Below are 18,792 nucleotides of genomic sequence, written 5' to 3'. Positions count from 1 at the left end.
GGCAACTTAAACTCGGCTGCTCTACAGGGAGGAGATCTTGACTGTGTAGCTCTTGACTGTGAAGTGTTCCTGGTTAATCAGGCTGGCTCTCAACAAGCAGCTGGTGGGATCCTGGGCTTTAGGGTGGAGGGGTTGGAAAGGCAGTCAGGTATCTGCTGCCTAGGACAGCACAGCGCCCTTTCCAGTACTCTGCCTGGGTAGCTGGTGTGTCCCCATGTAATGCAGTATTTGACTGTAGAGAAGCCCCTCGATGATGCTGAAACCTGGCTGGCACTGTCCTTGGGATCAGCAGAGCCGGAGTCCTGCAGTCACGGGGCACCTCCCCGCTGAAGCTTGGCTGTGGGCTTCACTGTGTTTGCTTCATCTGCTGCGTTAAAGGCTGTTCCAGAACAGCGCCAGTATGAAGCTTTAGACTTTCTGACCTTCACATGTTAATGATATTTTAACAATATCCTCTAGTCTTTGGGTTTAAACAGTTCCTATTGCTCTTTGCTGACCTGTGTACTCAAGTTTACTGTTTGAAGGAAACCATAGCTTAACTGATTTCGGTGAGATGAGCTCTCCTAGTCCTCTTCTCCATTCTTTGCCTCTTTCCCCTGCTTCCCCTGCATCTTGTTCTTCTTGTACAGTCATCTAAGCTGCATGCCATACTTCAGAAGTGAAGGCAGTGGTTGCCTTTTTTTCAGAAAATACTTCAGAACTTGTAGCCATTTACATAACTTTACAAAAGACCCTTCAAATTCTCCCTACATTTTTCTTCTGAGCTGTGTCGCAGTACAAGGATCCTTCTTTTTTTGGATGTGAAGAGTATTTTTGCTGGAAATCAAGGCTCTGACTGGGCTTGCTATTTGGACCTGACTGTATGGATTAAGAGCTGCCTCATTAAATCTCTGCAACCCCATTAAAAATTTAAATGAGGTTGCAGGGGTGTAAATAAGACAGGCACTTAGCCCAGCATGGTTAACTAGCCTGATACTATAATTCCTCACTGGGTCTTTGGATATCAGCTAAATTGGCAAGGAACAGAAGATTTAAAACAAAGCAGAAGCAAAATGAATTAATTATTAAATGTTCTTGGTACACACTTTTGTCTTGCTTCCAATTTATTGCTGCCACTGAAATGGGAACTGCTATCCCTCTGGTGCAGGTTGACCTCCATGTTCTTCACAAGTAGATGGTAGTTCATCCTTGATTCTCCTCTTTTGTAGCAGAAAACTTTAAAAAAAAAAGGTGTGACAATTTTGCATCAAACCCAAGCTTTTTAAATTTCTTTTCCTGAAAGTGTTTGACTGAAGACAACATCTCTGCTGCTTAATCTGGTGGTGACTTGTTTTGTTTAACACAATCCACCTGGGAGTTGAGGAAGGAGGGGTGAGGAGGGTGATCAAGCCCTTAATGAGTTAGGAGCTTGTGGGTGAACAGCTAAGAGGGTGTTAGGCTAATTAAAGGCTTGCTAAGAAGAGGAGGAAACTCCTGCTGCATGCAGCCAGTGTGCTGAGCTCAGCCTTGTCAGTGCTTCCCTGCGAAGGGAGGCAGAATGTGATCCAGCCGCCCTGCTCTGCTTCGGATGCACTAGCAACTCTAACAAAACTAAAACCACACGATCTCTCAGGTGGCTGGCTATACCAAACGATGAGCTCTAGGGCTTTATCTCTCAAATACCTTATCTGCTGTGCTTTATGGTCTTTAACAGCAACTCTTGCAAGAATCTCTTGGAATGGCTTAAAGCATCGTTGCGTCGTCTTTCCCAGGTGTCTGGGAAGTGGCATGTGCCTGCCCAGCTGCTCTCTGGGTGGAGGTGAGCTGCACAGTTGTTTTACTCTCGGTTTTTTGGGAGGGGAATGAAATTTCTCTAAGTAACTTTGTGATATTCTGGCACTGTTCTGCCTCCAGCAGGTTAGATGACGTTTCTTAGTCTGACCCACATTGGTTTCTGTTCTGGCCAGGCCATGCTTGAATTTTTAATTGTATCTGACTTCTCATTTGTCCAAAAAATTAGAGTTTACTTAAATGTCACGTTAATGTTGTAGCTTTCCCATGCTTATCTTCAAGCTTAAACAAAAACAACAGAAAACCCCTGCAGTTGTTACTGAAAAATAATTGGACTGTGTGAGTGAAAGTTTTTAATGAGTTGTTGTTTGTTTTAATCTGGGGATTAAGCAGTTCACCCTTGCAGCTCTAGCGAGGGGGATTCAGATAAGCAGGTATGTGGCAGTTTCTTCTGAAGGCTCTGCAAGGAGCGTTTTCTTCTGGAGCTGCTGATGGCTGGGGTCCTTCAGCGTGGGTGGGATAGCGTTGCTCATGGGGCTTCTCTGGGGAGCTTTGGGCATCGGGACCAAGGCAAACCACCCTGCAAATTGGTTTAGCTCTTTCATTTCTGCTTCCTGCCCTGTGCAGGTGGGATGCTGTCCCTCTTGTCGATCTGACACAGGATGCAGTGACTAGAGCACTGGCTTCTTACCTTTTCTTCTGGGAAGAGTCATAGACTATTTTTTTAAATAACAAGGTGTCTTTAAACGCGGGTGGAGATCTCATGGTGTGTTTCCTCCTGGCTGACATCAATACTTCAGGCCATGTGGGTGCAAGGACAGGCCAGCAGTGTCGTTCTGAACCTCTTCATGAAAATACCTTGGGGAGAAGCACTGCGCTTGACAAAGGACAGTGAAGGCTGCAGGAGGGTGATCAAGGACTTAGAAAGAAGCATGAGCTCTGACTAGAGATGAGCTGAGTGGGCTTGCAGTCATCTTCCCTTTTGGCATCTGATAGGACTTGAGTTAAAACCTCGGTACCCTGGAGACTGTTGCCCATAATAACAGATCCACCCTTCCCTAATCTACGTCATCTGTGATGGATCCGTGCTGGGTTTGTCTAGAAAATGAAGCTTGAATCAAATGTTTTCTTAACTCTTGGGCTGTTGGTTGTTCCTTTCACAGGCAGTGTGGTTGAATTGGATAGGTCTGAAGAGACACCATCGAACGGCTTTTTGCAAGAAAAAATAGAATTAACATCTCTGCTAGGGCTTATTTTTTTGTGATTGGAAAAAAGTACCGTGCTGTCGTGGTTTAACCCCAGCCAGCAACTAAACACCACGCAGCTGCTCACTCTCTCCCCCCCACCCAGTGGCATGGGGGAGAGAATCAGGGAAAAAAAAGTAAAACTCGTGGGTTGAGATAAAGACAGTTTAATAGAACAGAAAGGAAGAAACTAATAATGACAATAATAATAATAAAAGCATTGGAATATACAAAACAAGTGATGCACAATGCAATTGCTTGCCACTTGCCGACCAATTCCCAGTCAGTTCCTGAGCAGTCATCCATCCACCCACGGACAACTCCCCCCAGTTTATATACTGGGCAAGAGGTCACACGGTATGGAATACCCTTTGGCCAGTTGGGGTCAGCTGTCCTGGCTGTGTCCCCTCCCGACTTCTTGTGCCCCTCCAGCCTTCCTGCTGGCTGGGCAGGAGAAGCTGAAAAATCCTTGACTTGGTGTAAACACTGCTTAGCAACAACTGAAAACATCAGTGTGTTATCAACATTGTTCTCATACTGAACCCAAAACATAACACTGTACCAGCTACTAGAAAGAAAATTAACTCTATGCCAGCTGAAACCAGGACACATGCCCACAGCCCTTTTCCATGTGAAAGCACTCGGTTGAGAGAAGTAAACTCTGTATCTGCCTTCATCTCTCTTGTTCTGCTCTGTCTGCTTATAGGTCATGATCATTAAATCTGGACTGATTTGAATGCCCTCACTTGTTAAATCACCTCTTTTTTGTCTTGATTTTTATACTGGTTAGTTCAACAACTGCTTACCTCAGGTTAGAAGAGCTGTTCTGCAGCAAATGAGAGAGCAAACTTGGTATAGTCCATACTGTGCGTTCTGCAGCATTCTGTTTTTTTCCCTTTAAAATAGCCTTATGTTGCTAAACTGACTCTCTAGCCTGGCTCAGTGTGAAAGCAATTTTGTGGTGAATGCTGCTGGAAATGCAGCTCTTAGGAATGATTGTTTCTGGTCTTAATACAGAATCAAACCTGTGGTCCCTGCTGCATATCTTTTGCCCTTTTTTTTCTTTTTTTTTTTTTTTTTCAAAAGCTCCTCGGTGCCTCGTATCCCCTGTGACGAGCGATGAGCCAGGACTGAAAAAGCAAGTGTGAATCCCCTCAGATTTGGCAGGGAGGGGGGAAGTAGGTTAGGATCAGAATCCCAATCTCTCCTTGTGCTGTCTTTGCAATGTCGAAGAGCCCTCTGCTGGGACACGGTTTCTGCAGCGCTTGGGCTTTGGCAAGCAGAGGCTCCCAAAAAAGCATCAGCTCAGCTCTGCTGCCAGAGGTATGTTCCCTCTCCTAGATGGAGCAAGGATTTTCTTCTGTTACAGAAAAGCTTTGGACATGGAATTTCCTCTTCTCTTGAAACTGATAATGGGTAGGGTTAGGTCATCTTGCTTTGTGTGGTAAGATCCCACCCAACAGATGCGTTCTTCCCAATAGTCCCTTTCCTTGGCTCTGTGCAATAGGCCAGATGCTGATACTTCACATGAGAGGCCATGCTTGATTTGGCTCCCCTTCCAGAGCAAAGCATTTAAGACTTCATTCATGCAACGCAGTCTGCAAATACCCCAGATAGTTTCGCAGTGAACATGGCTGGGTTTAGCTGAACTCATCAATATGAGGGTTTTACCCTGATGATTTTGCATAGCTTCTACGCCCACTGCTTGCTCGGGTATCGTGACCCATCACGGTACAGTACTCGGCTCAGAAAGCTGTCTGCACGTGATGAGACCCCATCTACGTTCCTACCAGCCATCTCCTTCCAAGCTGTCCCAAGCGATTGTTCTTGGCAGCATTTTGGAGACGTCGGATGGTGACATTATTACTGGTCACATGAATGCAGCAGATTAGTAATAAAAGAGGGTTGTCCTAGAAAAGTCTTCCTGCCTTGACAGTCAGCTGTGTTCATAAAAGCAATGCAGAAAATGAACCTCACCAGGAGAAAGCATTTGGCAGAGACTTCTTAATGCCTTTTCTTCCTGTTCTGGCACGAGAAGGTAGTCATAGACCCCCCCATCCCTAATCCTGTCATTATTTACACTCCTCTGCTTCCTATACTGTATGCGCACATGGGTGACCAAGGACCAGTGCTGCCGTATGGGTGTGAAGTGGATGGGAGTAGAAGATAAGCCACGGGATGCGTGGTGGATGAGACACTTCGGTGTGCCCCTGCTGCGCTGTTCCTTTGTGAGTGGCTCCAGTACACACAGGAGGAAAAGAAACTTCTTGAAAAGTAGAATTTTTCTCAGTGGTGTGTCCCCCGCAGTGTGTGTCGTAGCGCAGGTGGGGGTCATCGTGCTCCATAGCGCTCTCCTTTCCTTCATGGGCGCGTTTTGCAGGTGGGTTCTAGATCTGCGCTCTCTGCAGCCGTCGCTGAGTTCGCAGGAGCCTTTGCTTAGTGCTCGTACAGGAGAGGTCTTGGCATACCGCATCTCCCTGAAGTCATGCGAAGAGTGGGCTCACCACTGGAAACCAATTAGCGCTGGCTGCTGGTTAATCACAACTTATTTGGCACTCATCAGGTGCTCCTAGGCACTCAGACCCTACAGTGCTGGGTACCGTATAAAATCACAGCTTAGAAGATCGTGAAATATAACAATGGTCTGCGTTACTGTCTAGACATCATTGTCCTCTGAGTTTGGTGTGAGGGAGGCTGGAAAGAGAAAGGACAGAGAAAATGAAAACTCCAGGTTTTGTCCTGCAACTTCCTTTTTAGTTTGGTTTTTTTTTTTTTTTTCAATTTGAATTCAGTTTGTGACTGTGAGTGAATCTGTCACCTTGCTGCTCTTGCTGCTCAGGGCACAGCAAGATGTTTCTCTTGTGTGCTAAACCTGACAAATGATGGTTTCTTGAATCTTCTGAGGAGTAAAAGTGTTTGCAAACATTAATGGAAAATATCTAAAGATAGAAACATCCTGCTTCAGTGAAGGTTTCTTCAACTGCAAACAGAGGCCTCGATCTAACTCCATTGCCTTGAGCAAGGTTATGACAACAGTGGCTTCAGCTCCAGCTTACTACATACCATTATACCAAAACCCCTTTCTTCATTGCCGTCGCAGCCTGTTTGTAGCACGTTGCTGACGGCAGCGGTTGCACCGAGCGCCTTGCTGGTGCTGCTCCCTCACGGCGTGGGCTTACAGCTGCTGCCCCATGCTCATAGCAGCGCTGCGAGTAATTCAGATTTCCTCCTGCTCGGGAGGAGCGTGGCTTTCTGCAGCTGCGTGAAGCCCGTAGAGAAGCGTGAAGCCCGACTAACGTCATCTATGAGGAATGGTTTGTTGGTACTTTGAGTTGCCAGGAGGAAGAGCTGGCTCTGTGGTCCTTTTTTCTGCAGCATGGCATGGTCCGGAGGGGCCAAGGTCCCTCTTTGCAGTTAATTTGCGAGGGCCCTGCTCCCGTCGCGGGCTGAGGTTTTTACTTGCGGGATGATGGCTGTTGTCCAGCTGCTTCAGGAACCCGGGTTCCTGCTGGGTCAGGGAAATGCCTCAAGAAGGAGGTGTGAGGTGGTCTCGTATTTCTCTGCTGAGCCATGAAAGTTATCATGGATATGTACAGTTTTGTAGTGAAAAAACTTTTTTTGAAGCAAGCATAGGGAGATTTTGCCACCTTGAAATAGTAAATCCCATCTTGTGGATATCACCAGTGTTGCTAATGGATCACTATGGAGTCCCATGATAAAGCCCAACCATTGCTGTTTCTGGTGACTACTAATAAAGCTGGGAACCCCCCAAAACTCTGCTAAAAATTTGTTATTTTGTCTTAGACTTGTTTTCTTGGTGCTCTCCTATAGCTTCTCCAAATCTGAAAATTTGAATGCCTGTTACAAGGTTGTCAAGTCCTTCAAAACTAAAATCTTTGACACGTGAACTGAGAATCTCATTTTCCTGGGGATTCCTGCTGCTCCATCTTTCTTAGGTTGTACAGTAGTCACAGCAGGAAGGTGTTAAGTTTCTTGGGTTTTTTTGCTTTCCTGTTTCAATGAATGCAAAGCAGAGCCTACTTTACAGAATACAATGCTTATTTAGTCTGTCCAAGAGTGGCAGATTTTGGATTTCTTCACTCTTGGTGATGAGACTTTAACTGCCCTAGACTACTGTTGCATTACCCTAACTGCAGTAGAAAATACAAATGTCTGCTTGGGCTATAAGTGTTTCAGTGCTGGAATCTCCTGGTGTTACTGGGAGAGAAGACAGGATACCATCCCCCCTTGACAGGTCCACGTGGCACATCACAAGCAAGAGCTAGGATTCGGTGCGTGCAAATAGAATAACAGGATCAGCTTATATGTAACATAAGAAGATCTATAGAGCAAGGATGGCTCACAACTGAAACTGCTATAGGTGCTGTGTACCTGTGCTTCAGCGAGCAAGGGGCATTTTTGACCACTGTCAGGCGTTCAGAAGTGTTCCTGGATTCACGTCTGTGGCCAAGCAAAATTTATACTTGCATTTTTTTTTGGTTGGAGGCTAGTGCCTTGACCATAAGGCACTAGCATTTCATCATATGTTTTTCTCCTTTTTTGTCAGATGAACCTTAGCCAAAACTGAAGAGTATATACAGTTTGAGGGAGCTGGGGTTGTTTAGTCAGGAGAACAGGAGGCTGAGGGGGGGAGACCTTATCGCTCTCTACATCTACCTGAAAGGAGGCTGTAGCAAGGTGGGGGTCAGTCTCTTTTCCCAGGTAAAAAGCGATAGGATGAGAGGAAACAGCCTCAAGTTGCACCAGGGGAGGTTTAGGTTGAATATTAGGCAAAATTTCTTTCTTGAAAGGGTTATCAAGCTTTGGAACAGGCTGCCCAGGGAAGTGGTTGAGGCACCATCCCTGGAGGTATTTAAAAGGTGTGTAGACGTGGTGCTTAGGGACATGGTTTAGTGGTGGACTTGGCAGTGTGAGGTTTACCATTGGACTCGATGATCTTAAGGGTCTTTTCCAAGCTAAATGATTCTATGATACACAAAATAGTTCACAATGGGCTGCAAATGCACATGAAAATCCGAATACCTTCTGAATCTGCTGGGCTTTGCACTTTCAGTCCTTGCTGCTTTCAGTCTCTTCTGTTTCTTTTCTTTCAAGCTGCTGCTGAGGCCTCTGAAAGGCCAAAAAGTGCCAATTTAGGAGGGAAAATGTGATTTTTGTAAAAGGCTCTTATGTGAAGCACAAAACTCCAGCTTGAGGTTCAGCTGTGTGAACATTCCGATGTGCTCGCTTCCATTTTCCATCTTATGAGACTACCAAGCGTTAGGTGCAGCCTGCCTGCGGCTGCTGGGCTCCTCTTGCACCTCTGCTTCTGAAATCCAACATTTGTGAAGTCTGTGGTTTTTTTAGAAGTGTAGCTTCCTCCTTGTGACCACCAAGTGGTGCTCTGCACTGCACCTTGCAGCAAGGCAAGCTGTTGGCATTTTGGGATGGGGGCTTAAAAAGCTGTTTTCAAAAGTAGGAATGAGCTAGAGAGGAGGAGGAAAAAAGTTAAGAGCCTTTTCTTTTCCCCTTGCAGCAGCTGTGCTACAAGGACTACATTATTCACAGCTTTATGCTGTGGCTGCATGATGATTGATGTACCTTGGTGATGATCAGATGTGATAAGTAGTCTCAGCACTTTCAATTTGGGTGTTCAGCTTGGCTGCCTGCTAGACCGCGGAGGTACAGAGATGGCTATCTGCTGCTTCAAACTAGATCCTGGCAGGTGTCTTTGATTTGGCTTGCTAAAATCACAAGAAGCTTCTAAAAACCTTGTCCCAAACTAGTTTTTCAGCCATAAAAATCTGATCCCTGTTTTCTCTTGGCTGCTTTTTCAGCCAGTGCATCTAGGGAAAACCTCTCTTCATGTTCCTCTTCTCTGGTGTGCTAGCTGTTTAGTGTCTTTGCTATTAAAGTTTGGAAATGTTTATGGCTGTGTTGCTCTCAGCAGAGGCAAAAGACCTACATTAACTTGTCTTTGCAGGTTTCCTGCAAGCACTCTCCAGGTGCCATTCTCAGGTTTACAGAAGCTGTGTATTTTGTATGAAAACATGCGGTTTGATAGAGAAAATTCTTACGTTGATTTGAAATGACGGGCCCATTATAAGACAGAAACTGCCTATAAAACATAATGGGAATTTAAGGAGATAACTACATCCCTGTAAGCTCCATTAGATGCTCTGTGTGGTATAATTTTTGCAGGAGTGATCATTCCTTTCCGGGTACTGAAAGCCATGCTATAGCAGGATGATGCAGCTAAATTCAAACAGCAGCTCATTTGTATGAAATGCAGGGCTAGAACTGAAAGGTGGCAAGCAGGATTGTCTTGTCTGGTGAGCTGGAAAAAACATGCAGTGTTTTAAAGCGAATCCTTGAATTAGAAGGAAAGGAGATGCCATGTAGCAGCACAGTGAATGCCATGTTTTTATAATGTGCACTGATTTGTCTAGGTATTCCAATCTGGAATAGAGGCCAAAGGAAGGAGGCCAGCTTCCCCAATTTAATTCAAGTTGGATAGCCACCAGCTAAATAGCTTCCCCAAAGTTCCCCAGTTTGTTTCTCGAGTATTTTGTTGAACAGCCGTGCTGGAGTGCCATTGCATCCCACAGCAGAAAGAAGAGCGAAGCATCACCTGCTTTACTTACAGCAGGTATGATATGTGCAGGTGTCCTACCTCAGCTGCTCCATCTTATTGCAGTGTCTGTGACCTATATGAGGTACAACTCCAACAGAAATAAAGGGATATCTAGATAACAAGTGTTGATTTTGCTAGATCGTTAGTTTTTAACATGGTCTTAGACCCGCGGCTAAACCAGCTGCTCCGATGCAGGGTGATGGGCTGCCCCAGTCTGAGTACCTCAGGAGGGAGTTTTTCGACAAGGCTGAGCAGAGCTTCTTGTAAATTAGATAAAGTGCATAAATATTATGTTTTAGTTTCTAGCTTTGAAAAACTAACCATCATGTCATTATTCCAGATACTATCTTTTCGTGGTGGGTGGATCCATTAGTAGCTATTAAACAGCTCAGATATAAAATCTGGCTCAGGAATTCCTTGAGTCTTTGATAACTAAAAGCTGGGAAGAGAGATTGTGGGAAGACTGGCTCTGTGTGTGCTCTGCCCTAGTCTTTCTTCAGCATTTGCAGCTACTTGTGGTCAGAAATAGGATGTGGGCAGAAAGGACCATTGGTTTGATCCCGTACGGTCATTCTTGTGTTGCCATTTTAGATTCTAGCAATGAAAAACGGCTTAAATATTTACCTCTCCATGTGTTAACAGTACAGTCAGCTTTGGAATAAGATGGGTATCTGCTCTAGTGGAGAATCTGCAAGGATTTCCTTGGCGTCACATTTATCTGCTCTCACGTGAAGCGTTGGCTGTGCTGCCATCTTTCCAGTACTTAGTTAAGTCTTGCTTGGTCATATCTTTGTCTGGTGTAAATCTATTGTGACGGGACTGCTGGTATAAACCTGCTGAGGATCGCTGCCATCACCGCTATTCTCCTGCACCCAAGAGCTGATCTGCCAGCACGCATCAAAGCGAGATGCTTTTTCTGGAGACGGGGGGGGCCATATCAGTCTAATTGGGCAGGAAAGTGGTGCGTGTCCTTTCCAGAGCTGTGAAAGGCTTAATAAAAGTTAAAAATAGAACCAACTTATTGCTGCCTCCAAGATTGGAAATCAGGGAAATAGTTCTCACTTGAGCTGAAATTAGTTGAGCAGAGAGGACTATAGTTATATATACCCAGATATTTGTACACATATACATGCTTGCTTGTACTCCGCTATTAGGAAGCAAAATAACAGTATTTCCCATTCATGCATTTGACAGTCTAAGACAACATCTCATTGTTACTTGGCAACTTCCAAATTAACCCCTTTGGGAGTCTTTCCTGTTAGAAAACAGGTACAAGGTCTGCCTTTGGAGAAGTGGTATCAGTTGGCTGTCTTGGTGCTCGCTTATAGACATGTATGAACCTTCTGTCTTGTGGGATCTTTCCTAATGTTGCTTTTGTGTCTCCCTGGCCAGAGGGTGAGGAAGAGGAAGAGGATGAAGAGGAGGAGGAAGAAGAAGAGGAGGAAGAGGAAGATGAGGAGGACAAAGACATAGACTTGATGGATGAAAGCATGGAGGGTGACACAGAGCTGCCAGGTTTCACGCTTCCAGGCGAGACCTCCCAGGAGCCCATAGCTGGCCTGGAAAACCCTGTGGCCCAGCTGGCCGGGGTGTCCTACCAGGTTCCTGACACCATCGAGTGGGAGCAGCAGAACCAGGGTCTGGGTAAGAGAAAAAGCCCCTTCTTCCTTTAGCCTTACAGAGGACATGTCTTCTGCTCTTCACTGCGTGGGACCGTCCCTCATGCTGGGAAGTCTCACGGGTTGGCTCTCAAGCTAAGCACAGAGCAGGTTCATTTCGGAGGAAACCCCATCCACCAGTGACAACTGGTTGAACTGGGATGGGTCTCAGGCAGCGTGACCTGAGTTTTCATTTGGGGGAGAGCTGCTCTGAATACTCCAGACCTGCTCCTTCATTCCCAGAGCTTAGTGTTGTCTTGCTCCAAGGGTGGACAAAGAAATAACTTCTCAGGTGAGATTCCTGGGGAAATTTCAGCTCCCCTTGCCTGAGATGGGTTCGTGCAGGGATATACATCCTGTGAGGACAAAGCGAGCAGGGTAGTTGGGTAGTTGCTCATCAACCTGTTTGCTACTTCAGCAGCTTTTTTCAAAGTGCCACTTTTCTGGCATTTTTAAGGGGTGTATGTTCCAGCTATGGGACCCTACGCTGGCAGTGTTAAGCAAGACAAACCTGCAAAGCCTCTGTAAAGCTTTATGCAGTTTATTCCCACTGTACATATAGGCCCTGTGTTTAATGACTGGACTAATTTATTCCACCTACAAATATCTTATCAGTGTCTGTATGTGTGATGTCCATCTGATGCAAGTCAAAGCTGGTGTGGGACAAGGTAGAGTTTGGAAGGGAACTTGGCCAGCTTGGCTAAGGGCACTGGGATCATTTCCCAGCACACTCAATTTCCAAGCCAAGCCCCATCAAAAGCAGTGGGAACCTCTCAGGTGAATTGGTGGGAGCTGAACCACATCTATACAGAAGGTCTCTGTGTGTGACTATTAGAGAACTAGCTGTTTTGAGAAGCTTATCAAATAAAGAAACCCCAAAACTCTTTTATATGTTGTGTTATAAGAACTATCACTTCCCCATGATGTTTAATTCTGATTCAACCTGGCGGTTCTCCCCCTGTAGTGCTGTTTCTAGCCTGCTTTAGCGTTGTTAGCTTCCTTTGAATTGAATCAAAGAGCATCTTTCAAGAACTCCGTGGGAGGGTTGCTCTTTGAGGGCAAATTGAGTTTGCATCGGGTCTGATATCTCCCTGTCCCACTAACTCTTGCTTGAAAAACATAGTACTGGATGGTTGCCATGTCAGATCTGTTTCACGTGTCCTGTTATCCCATCAGGCTGGACAGGAGCTGTGTGAGGGAAATAATTCTAAGTGTTTAAGGCTTTCTGGGTTGGCATTGGCAAGCTGGATTAAAGAGGTACGTGACAGTGCTCAGAGGAAAAGTGTGTAAGAAACATAAGGTTATGATGGGAGTCGCATCAGCAGCTTTACCTTACTCCGTTCCTTGGTGCAGGATCTTTGTGGTGTCTTGCGAGAAAACGAGAGAGGAGCAGCATATTTGCTGCACTCAGGGGTGCAGTGGGCTGGCTCGCTGAGCTCTGTATGACTGCTAGCAATAGTGAGAAGGTAGCATTAAGTTGTTAACCATCTAAAGCTATTTGCCTGCTTCAGGATCGTAAGTACGAGGATGGATGGCTTGGCAGAGCTTTGCTGTATCAGTCAATACTGGCTGAGGGTGCCAGTGCTTTGTAGCGTGTTCAAGAGCGGCAGCGTTTTGCAAGCTCCGAGGTGTGTCCCCGCAAACCAAGACGGCACTGATATCTCTTCAAGGATCTTGGTAGATTTAACCATCCCAGCTAGGGTGGCTGATGCCATGTCATCTGGGTTGTGTCCCCGGAGGGCTCTGACGGGAGTCCTGTTCCCAGAACAGGGTGCTGAAGGTGCTGTTGTATATGACATAGTCTGTTGCCATGATCTTTGGGGCTATGGAGGAGATTGTTCTGCATAAGTCATCAGGCACAGCTCTGTTCATAGCTGATGCAGGTCTGAACTGGAGTCATGGCTGCATTTCCAGCCCTGCCACCTTCAATGCTGGAGGAAGAGGCTCAGCATAGGAGATGCCTATTGGTAAATGAGGCAGGTGAGAAAACAGTGACCAGAGGCTGAAGCTGTCCCTGGTGTGCAGTAAACCTCTCTGGCTGGAAAGGCTTAATAATCCTGCACGAAAAATAAGCAGGCCTTGGCTATGAAACAATATGTAGCTTTAACATTTCCTTCTGTAATTGGACCTCTCACGAGGGGTTCTTGCTCTAGCACAGAGCCATGCTGGAGGATGCGCTTTGCAGTATCTCTTCCAGCCATCTGCTTCTGAACATATGGGTCTGTTTCAGTTTCTGATGTTTAATAATGCATCATCCTGCAGCCTTCATCCTCCACCACCTTCTCTCTTTCTTAGACCCTGGAAGGGTCATCTTTCCAAAAATTTCAGACATGGAATAAATGGGCTGTGTGGCAAAAAGCGGGATTTTTCTCCCTAACTTATGTTTTATTGACCCTCATGCAAATTGGAGGAGCCCTCTGTGAAGTCTATCAAGTTGGGTCAGCTGCAGAGCACCGAGTCCGGTCACCTGAAGGACTGGGCGGACATGAATTTCTGCATTCTCTGGAAGTGCCTGGCTGGGTTCTGTGTCACCAGATCCAAATGGTTTGGATTGCCTTTTATTTTTAAGCTGTTGCATTCTGTGCAAGCAGCTGTGAGGGAGAGGATGAGGCTGTGGCTGAGCTGAGTTCATCTTTAGGAGTTAGATGGGACTTCGGCAAGAAAAGAGGGGACACGGTGGGATCAATTCCTCTGCTTATGACTCACCCCTTTTATTGCACCAGGTAAACCCTTATGTAAAGAGCCATTTATTCTTTTTCTGTCTAGACATCCTTAATGGCTCTTTGATGTTGTTTCCTTCCCCATCTACAATGTGCTGATGCCCACAGTGCTTCTAAGAGGAAGGGAAATTATTTATGTTTTAGAGGCATAAAGAAAACCAAGGACATGCATGAGCTCACAGTGAAAATCTGAGGCCAAGCGAGGAGCCAGGTGTTCGAAGCGTTCATTTGCTGGGTGTGCATGGGCAATGGGAGATGCTGTCGCATCTCCGTGGTGGTGCTGGGGTCCTTTTCCCTGAGATGCTGCTGCAATATTGTAGTCCTTCCCCTCTTCCCAGTTGGTGGCAGGTGGGAGTTTCTGCTCTGGTTCCCCAGCCCTGGGTATGTGGGCACAGGCTGGGCTACTGCTGTGTCCATACCTGTGTTCATACCTCGTCCTGGTTACGTATTTCTTTATGGGGTGTATTAGGGAGAGCAGGAAGGGTGGAAAAAGTGTACAGCTTGTGTCAGGAGGAAGTGGATTGTTAAGAACAGAAGAAATCCCCCAAACCAGGCAGGAGGCCAGAAGAGCTGCCCACGTTGTTCTGCTGGAGCGCCTGGAGAAACCAGACTCACCGTGAAGGGCTTGTAAAGCTTTAGATCTGCTGGACGTGTGCATGGACTCTCTCTCTTTGAAACCCTTTTTTCTCCAAGTGCTTTTCTTCTAAAGCTACCTCTTTGAAATCCATTTCCTTAAAGTGCTTTTCTTCTAAAGCTAAAATTAACTTGACTTTAATTTTAAGATGGCTTCGTAACCGCTGGATGTCCCCACATGCAGGCCCTGGAGGAGGGACCTGCAGTTCTGAGTGCAGCTGGGTCAGGGGCACCGTGCTCTCGCCTGCCTCAGCCCACAGCGCGCGTCTTTGCGCGTTCCCTTCCTGCACCAAAGGGTGCTGAGGTGTGAAGAATTTCCCGTCTTGTGCGAGTGAAATATGGTGTGGAAGGGGAAGTTGTTCTGCTTGACCTGGGGTACGGCATAGGAAAGGAAGACCTGGAGAAAGATAACGGTACCCAACAGAGTCCAAGATGAGGGCACACCATCTAGGCACCGAACTTTTACAGTTGGCATTTTCCATTTTTAAAATACTTTGCACATATGTCCTTCTCCTGGGGATGCATCTGTCCTCTGGCTTTCAGAATTTTGACATTTAATGCTAAAATCTGTAGTACAGAAGAGCCCAGAAGTATTAGAGTAGCTATTCTCAGGTCAGTTATTACTGAGTTTGCTCAGTCTCATGGCTGACACACGGCAAATCCCTAGAGGGCAAGTAACTTGATCCACAAACAGCTTGGCAGAGCAAGAGACAGTTTGGATTTTTGTAGTGGTCAATGAGAAAGTGCTGGAGAAACAGAATCATTAAAAATGTCAATTCTGGGAAGTCAGATGGTCCTACATTAACTCCAGCTGAGCAAAGGCAATTTATAAGCGCCAGTAATGAGGCTGTCAGTTTTACAGTCCATCAACTGACTCTCTAACCAGCAATATTTAGACAAAAAAGTAAAGCAGAAGATGATGTCATCTGTGCCTTTACGAAATAGAATTTGATCCTCCAAAAGTTGTTCTGATGGCCTGCAGCTCTGGAGAAGGAATGTCTGAATATAAAGGGTCTCTTTTGGTGCCCTGTCCAAATACTTTGTCTCCAGAGGTTGCCAGTGAAGGACATGGCAGTACTTTGGGACTTCTCTGCATTATGTGTGAGATGACTTTGACCTTTCTCTACTTGTTTCTTGATTTGTATGTAGGTGGCGTGTGGTAGGCGAACACTAACTGGTTGGAGAGCATCAGAGGGGCAGGAAGCTTGGGCTTTCTGGGGATGAATAAAAATACGTAATTTTTCCCTGCTACCTCTTTTGTGATTAAGTGTTTATGCATTACAAGGAGAACTGCAGTTGGTTTAGGTGGGTTCAAACCTAGTGAACAGTTTCTGGGTCCTTTATTCCTCGTGAATGTTGAAGTAGATGGTCTTTGTTGTACACCTCCATGGAGATCAAGGCCCTCTAGTTCTCTGTTGGTGGTGGCTACTGTGACTGTGCTTTTCTCTCACTTCTTAAGAGTATTTATTCTCCCAGAGTCTCTGAGAATCCTTATTTTACAAACCATGAGCCAAGACATAACAACTTAGGTTGAACTGGTGTGGGAACTTTGTGGTAGAGCATGAAAATGTCCCCAGCCTCCCAAGCTATTTGTTAATGCCATAGTGCTTGCCTATCATTCATGTCCCAAGATGAAGAACTCCTGCTATCCATAGTAAGGTAGCAGCAGGAGGTCTACGGCATTTACTAAGCCTTTGTTTTTGCTGCTTTGGAGCATGCAGTAGTTTGCTTTGTGCATTCAAAACGTATGGAGTTGTTTGGAGTGACCATGACATTTTCATCTTGAGGCATAAAGGGTTACGATGTTCTGAATATATGGCTCAAGTTCTCTAAGCAGAGGTTGTTATGGTGGGCTTTGGTTCTTTAAGATGTTGACTGACACCACCAGTTGCTTATCTGAGGCCACCACTAATATGAGATAACAGCAGTAAACAGAGGAGAGACTGATTTGAACCATAAACCTTAACAGAGGAAACTCCATTGTTATGCTCAAAATCTTGTTTTATAGGCAAAGAGGAGACACCTCATATATTTATAAAACTAAGAATTTATTGCTAATATAATTGAAATCTTAAGAGTCTAATCATTATTAGTCCAGATCTAATTATTAAAAGAAAAGAAATAATAATGCAGTTAGGATTGTTACACACACACTTAGTTTCTGTGCTTTATCCTGGTGTTACGCTTGTCTTTCCCGTGCTTCTGTGGGTCCTGAGGTTGGTGGTTTCATTCAGGGGTTTGTGGTGAGTTCATTAGGGTGGGTTATCACCCTCTGGAGTTCTTTGCCAGGAGGAATAGGATGTTCATGTTGATGGTTTCTTCCTTCTCACTTTAGGGTCCACTGGAAGTGATTTTTGTTTGTTTGCTAGCAAGCTTTTGCACCTTGCTCTTTCTTCCTTGATCTGCAGTTCCATATTACATCTGAATTTACTATAGATGGTGGCTTTTATGTATGTTAGATACTATTTTTTGTTCTCTTGTTTACCCTAAACCCATTTTGTTCAGGTCTACATTTCTTTAACTGACCATTGGTGTGTTGTTTATATCTACCTGTTTATGGCAACAGTAATACCATATTACAGGGCTACGTGATTATGCTGTAGCTTATAAGAAGTCACCTGAGTTGCCTGGTACCACAGCATAGTTATTGTACACAGTGGAGTTTGGACCATTCCTGTAGATGGGAATTAAAGATAAAAAGAAATAAAATGGCAGTATAGAAAGAAGTTATGAAGTGTGACAATGTAATTCTCGACATGTAGTTTCCAAGATATATACCATGTCTGTGTTTCATGTATTTTTGTGTGTAGGATCTTAGTTCTTACAATAATGGAAGGTCATATAACTCTCTTACTTAGGTAATGACAAGGGACTTACTTAATAAACATGCTTTTGGAATGTGATTTTTTTTAATGGATATAAAATATTTGCAGCTCTGAGTAATTATAAAGAAAATGGCTCTAGATGTATTGCAGCTCTGTGGTTGCAAATTATACTACATAAACCATACGATGGATGCCACTGGTTAATGATGGTAAGGCAGAGTAGCAGAGTGGTAGAAGATGATGAATATTTGAAATGTCATTTTTACAGGAAGATAGGATTAATGCTTTTATGGGCAAAAATAACCAGCATTAGGAAGGCAGAAGCTGAGACTCAGAAGTTAGTAGTATGTTCTTTAATTGCTGCCCAGAATGGATCTATTTTAAGTACTCTTACAGCTCGTGTTATTGGAACATCAGAGTGCCTTTTAATCTTTAATGTATTTATCTTCTTAATTACCCTGGAAAGGGTATCCATGTTTTACAGGTGGTAAGCAAAAACACAGAGAGGCCAAGTGACCCCACTGGTTACATGAGGGAGCCTTTAGCAGAGTAGGGATTTGAAGGAGGGGAATTAAATTAGTGCTTGGGCATGGGCTTGGGCATTTCCTTTCTCTTCCTGGAGGAAGGATGCGCGCACCTGCGTTTCTCCCTGGAAAAGGTGCAAAGGATGACACAAAAAGTCACTGTCCCAACAGAAGGGACTGAGTTCATAGAAATCCCAGGTGAGAGAGACTGGCAGGAGCCGGGATCAGGAGCGGAGCCAGCAAATTTTTCTTCCCGATGTGTTCAAAGTGCAGCTGCCTGCAGCAATCCTGCCCTCTGCAGCTTTGCCCTGTACGTGTTTATGGGAGTTTTGTTGCACAAAGTGTTGGCCACGCGAGGTCTGTGTTCCAGATGGCTGCAGACTGAAATGAGCAGTCTCAGAAATATAGATGATTATTTTTCCTGTCTTTCTGGGTGCTCCAAATAATTTATACAGTTCCATATGTTCCTTGCTAGCTCCCCTTCCCTCTCCCAAGCAGTAATAAAGCTCCCATCATCAATCTGTGCCTAAATCAAGTTTCTGTTCCTCGTGAGAGATGTGCACTCTGTTTGGAATGACTTCTTTTTTAACTGTTGTAAGAGATTGTTCACGGTTGCGTCTTAATCCTGGAGCAGACTCATATTTAATCAGGTTTGCCTTGTCAAAGGAAATCTTGCATCCACATACCTGTAAACAATAACGATCCTCTCTGCCAGCTCGGAGTTGCATACGCTATTGTAACAACAGAGCAGCTCCCAGGAGGGAACAATTCACATCGGAGATGG

The 18,792-nt window shown here is 45.1% G+C and overlaps 1 protein-coding gene across 5 annotated transcripts in view; it reads left to right on the top strand.

The window, feature by feature from the left end:
- The window catches only part of ARMH4 (armadillo like helical domain containing 4), a 72,703-nt gene that overhangs the window by 15,363 nt on the left and 38,548 nt on the right, over window positions 1-18,792 (top strand). For all 5 annotated transcript variants that reach the window (XM_041120792.1, XM_041120782.1, XM_041120806.1 and 2 more), the window contains one exon: window positions 11,041-11,292. In XM_041120792.1, the coding sequence (XP_040976726.1) occupies window positions 11,041-11,292 (252 nt within the window). The remainder of the gene's footprint in view (window positions 1-11,040; window positions 11,293-18,792) is intronic.

Source organism: Aquila chrysaetos, chromosome 2, assembly GCF_900496995.4.
Source record: "Aquila chrysaetos chrysaetos chromosome 2, bAquChr1.4, whole genome shotgun sequence".
NCBI lineage: Eukaryota > Metazoa > Chordata > Aves > Accipitriformes > Accipitridae > Aquila > Aquila chrysaetos.
This window is presented reverse-complemented; position numbering and strand designations above follow the sequence as displayed.